This window comes from Penaeus chinensis, chromosome 39 (genome assembly GCF_019202785.1).
Source record: "Penaeus chinensis breed Huanghai No. 1 chromosome 39, ASM1920278v2, whole genome shotgun sequence".
Classification (NCBI taxonomy): domain Eukaryota; kingdom Metazoa; phylum Arthropoda; class Malacostraca; order Decapoda; family Penaeidae; genus Penaeus; species Penaeus chinensis.
Window position 1 is genome coordinate 11,295,094 of NC_061857.1, and position 4,761 is coordinate 11,299,854.

Genomic DNA, 4,761 nt, shown 5'->3' on the forward strand with positions numbered 1-4,761 from the left:
ATATATATATATATATATATATATACAAATACACATTCATATATACACATACACATATTGACACACATACACACACATATTTATCTATATATACAGATAGATAGACAGATAGATAAATAGATATGTGTGTGTATATATATTATATATATATATATATATATAAATGCATGTATGTATGTGTGTATGTATATATGTATGTATGTATATATATGCATGTATATATGTGTGTATGTATATATATATATGTATATGTATATATATACATATATATGTATATATTTGTGTGTACATATACATATATACATATGTGTATGTATATATATATATTTATTTATTCATATACATATGTGTGTGTGTGTGTGTGTGTGTGTGTGCATATATATAGATATGTGTGTGTATGTATATATATACATATATATATATATGCATATGCATATTCATTTACTTGTGTATCTTCATTTATATGCGCGCGCGCGCGCGCGTCTGTGTGTGTGTGTGTGTGTGTGTGTGTGTGTGTGTGTGTGTGTGTGTGTGTGTGTGTGTGTATACGTAGATGCATATATATATATATATATATATATATATATATATATATATATATGTATATATATACATATATGTATATGTATATGTATGTATATATGTGTGTATATATATATATATATGTATGTATGTATGTATGTATGTATATGGTATATATATATATATACATATTCATTTATCTATCTATTTATTTATATATATATTAATATTTATATATGTGTGTGTGTGTGTGTGTGCGTGCGTGTGTGTGTGTTTGTGTGTGTGTGTGTATCTGTATGTATATATCTATATGTATATTTATATATATATATATATATATATATATGATATATATGTTCATATTCATATACATATATATGTATGTATATATGTGTATATGTATATATATACACATATTGTGTGTGTGTATGTGTGTGTGTGTATATATATATATATATATATATATATATATATGTATACATTTATATGTGTGTTTGATTTACATAAGCACAAATAGAGCTTAGCATATAAAATACTGTAGGCCATCAACAGCAGAGCATTTAAGGTAATCACGTTGTATTTTATCTAATATGTATGATAACTACATATAGCTTTTGATTTCCGTATTCATCTGAATATATCATTTACCGATATTTTCATATAGATTATATCCTATTATTGGTGGCCTGAATAAATAATCAAAGGTGATTTTATTCATATTTCCTTTTGTATTAGTAGCCAGTGTGTTATTTCATTTTCATTCATAACTTAATAGTTTATCAAATGTTATTCAATTGTGACGTTATGATCTTTAGTGATATTTATAATGGTTAATGGATAATGGTTAAAATGAATAAATATGACAGACAGTAAAGGTCCTATAACACTATGATAAAGTATTGTGGCGAAAAGGCTAAATATGTCCCCCCCCCCCCACGAAAACAACGAGCGAGGGATTGTGTTATATAATTGTTTTGCGTATTCTGTGGAGTATTTTCTGTGAGTGTATGAAGAAAACATAAAAGAAGGAAACTGAAGGAGAGGAATAAAGAGAAAAGACTGATTGTAAATAGATGAATAAGAATCATGCATAGAAATTAATTAATTAGTTAGTGAATTCAGTCGTAAGGAATAATTCACTTCCAGTTCTGCTGAAGTAGATATATAACATACACATTGTGTTATATAGTTGTGTGGTGTGTTTTCATTTCTCTTCTATTGCTGTGTGTTAGTATTAATAATTGTTAATTGCATATAGTTCTGCATGATTGGTTTACATCACGAATATATGATCACAAGCGGATTAATTGAAATTAGGGTTTTTATTTCAGTAAGATAAGGTGGAAATAAAACGTACGTCTGCTTGCGAATTTAGATACTTCCATTAACTCAAACAGGAATCAAATTTCACTTTCGCCGTTTTGCAGTGCATGCAAATGGGTCGTCTTTCAATTCTTGCATTTTCTGCCGTTTTTGGCGACGTCCTCAATGAAGTCAAGATAATCTGCAATGAATAAATGATTATTTAGAAATAGTATAATGAAGATTTTTTTCTCAACAAAGCCATTAAAGCCACTAGAACAAGATAATCTGCCATAAATAAATAGTAATGAAAGTTTAAAAAAGTGCTCATGCAAATCGTCAGCTTAAAGCAAAATTTTCACAAAGACACAGGAGGGGCGTCTTCCTGGCATGGCACGGCCCTGGTCTTGCCTCGCGTTTCAGAATAGACGCCGTAGAGACCAGGCTTCCCACAGCCGTCTCCCCAGCTCACGATTCCTGCGAGGGTGTGGCGCCCGTCAGCCTCCTGCACCGTCAAGGGGCCGCCACTGTCCCCCTGCAGGATGTCACGAGAAGAAGGCTCATGAGAATCGTCGATTAAAAGAAAAAAAAAATAGAACAAATTCTTAGCATGTTTCCGTCCAGTGTTTAAAGGAAAATCAAGGAAAACCCCAGGAGGTGTCCTTGCAAGACGCCGCCTACCTTGCACGCGTCCTTCCCGCCCTCGGCGACGCCGGCGCAGATCATGTGGTCGGTGAAGAGGCGCCCGAAGGCCTCCGTGCACTCCTTCCGCGACCGGACCGGGAGCGAGACCTCCTGGGCCGTCTCCGACTGCTCGCCGTCTGCGCGGAACAACACACGCCGTGAAATCGAGGTTGAGAGAGGCCGAAACATATGCAACTTACAAGGGTAAAAGGGATGCGTATTACACATACACACAAACACACACACACAATCAAACAAACAAACACATACAAACAAACACACACACACACACCAACTCCACACGTAATCAAGTAAAGCCTCCCGTACTGTATGAGAGCCTCCCCCATCCCGTGGCCGTGGCGTTCCTGCCGGTGAAGTCTGCGGAAGGAGGAGGCAGACACACTGGCTTGACCCCGTCGAAGTCAGCCAGGCTTATGGGCTTCGCGAGGTGAAGGAGGGCGATATCGTTGTCATACTGAAGGGAAGATAAGAAGCTAGATAAGGAGATACACAGGGAAGCGAAGGAGTTAGATAAGGAGAGATACGGGAAAGATAAGGAGAGATACCGTCGTTTTCTTATCTCGGTTTTAATGTATATGCTCACCCATTAAGGAAAAGATGATTTGATTAAAGAATTTGTAATGATTATAGTGATAATAACTGTCACATTTTTCTTATCTCAAGGGATTTGATATCAAATATCAAATGAATGTATGTATATATATGTATATGTATATGTATATGTATATGTATATGTATATATATATATATATATATATATATATATATATATATATATATATATTAGATGCAGCATTTATCCCTCAGACAGGAAGTCTATTTTTAACCATGAAATGTGAAAAATATATATTTGGTTTAAATAAAAATATCAGATAATAGGTTAGACACGAAAACATAACATACCAAAATGATAATTCTAAAATAATCCCGGACAACCCGAAAAAAACAACACCTTTTCCTCTCTTTCTTTATCCTTTTCTTTTTTTCTCAGAATCGACACTTACTGTCCTCTTGTCGTACGCAGGATGAATGACGTAATTGTCCACATCTCGATAATAGATGGCGGTGGGGCCGTATCGCCAAGCCCACATGTTGAACAGGACCTCAGAGTACTGCGGGGAAATACTGGGAAAGGACATTTGAGGATTTATATTTTGTGATTTACTAATTCCGTTCAAATGTTATCTTTAGATTCATCTATTTATATCTATCTGTCAAGCTGTCTTTTTTTGTAGCTGGCTATCTCTCTATCTATTTAGTTTATAATTCCACCTATGTATGTATCTATCTATTTGTTTATCTATTTATCTATCTATCTTTCTACGCACACACACCCCTGCCGCCCCAACGCACCTGTCGAAACAGTGGGCGGCTGTGATGATCCACTCGTCGTTGTAGATAGACCCTCCACAGAAGGGCGTGTCGGGTTTCCCCTTCTCAGACACGCCCACAAGCCAAGGATACTCGTTCACGTCCGTCTCCTCGCCGCCCACGATTCTGCTCTTCCGGTTGGGCACCCCGCATTCTGTGGGGTGGGGTGGGGAGAGGGGGAAGGGTGGGGGGGTGAAGAAGGACTGTGAGTTGTTTTTGTGGACTATGCTCATTCATTTATATATTTATCTATTTATTTATTTGTTTGGTCTTCTTCTTCTTCTTCTTCTTCTTCTTCTTCTTCTTTTCCTCCTCCTCCTCCTCCTCCTCCTCCTCCTCCTCCTCCTCCTCCTCCTCCTCCTCCTCCTCCTCCTCCTCCTCCTCCTTTCATTGCTTTTTGCTTTTTCTTTAGGCCGGAGTTGTACCTGCGAGCTTTGTAACTGACGAAAGGAACAAGTTCGATTAACATTCAGTAACTATTATTTCGCAACGTATCAAATTGCAAATACATAGCATCACCAACGTGTCAAACACAAAAACAATATATATATATATATATATATATATATATATGTATATATATATATACATGTGTGTGTGTGTGTGTGTGTGTGTGTGTGTGTGTTTATCATTCGTACCTGAAGACTTATCTGTACATGTATATGTTTGTATATCACAAAACAAAACTAAACTCCACACTTACTGCAGTCATAAGATCCGGACGGCGCAGCTTAAAAAAAAAAAAAAAAAATAAATAAATAAGATTAATCAAATATATAGAAATAAAAAGGTAAATAAAAGTAAATCCTCATAGTACATTAATAACCTCACACTTACATTCCCGCAAAACCCTTTCAATAT

The 4,761-nt window shown here is 35.6% G+C and overlaps 1 protein-coding gene across 1 annotated transcript; it reads right to left on the reverse strand.

Moving 5' to 3' along the window:
* Window positions 1–1,892: 1,892 nt before the first annotated feature.
* LOC125046395 (trypsin-1-like) lies at window positions 1,893–3,643 on the reverse strand. Its single transcript, XM_047644146.1, has 5 exons — window positions 3,534–3,643; window positions 2,836–2,983; window positions 2,506–2,645; window positions 2,236–2,359; window positions 1,893–2,026 (listed from the first exon to the last, which is right to left on the reverse strand). The coding sequence occupies exons 1-5, from the start codon at window positions 3,618–3,620 to the stop codon at window positions 1,971–1,973; spliced, it is 555 nt and encodes a 184-aa protein (XP_047500102.1). The 5' UTR covers window positions 3,621–3,643; the 3' UTR covers window positions 1,893–1,970.
* Window positions 3,644–4,761: the final 1,118 nt, after the last annotated feature.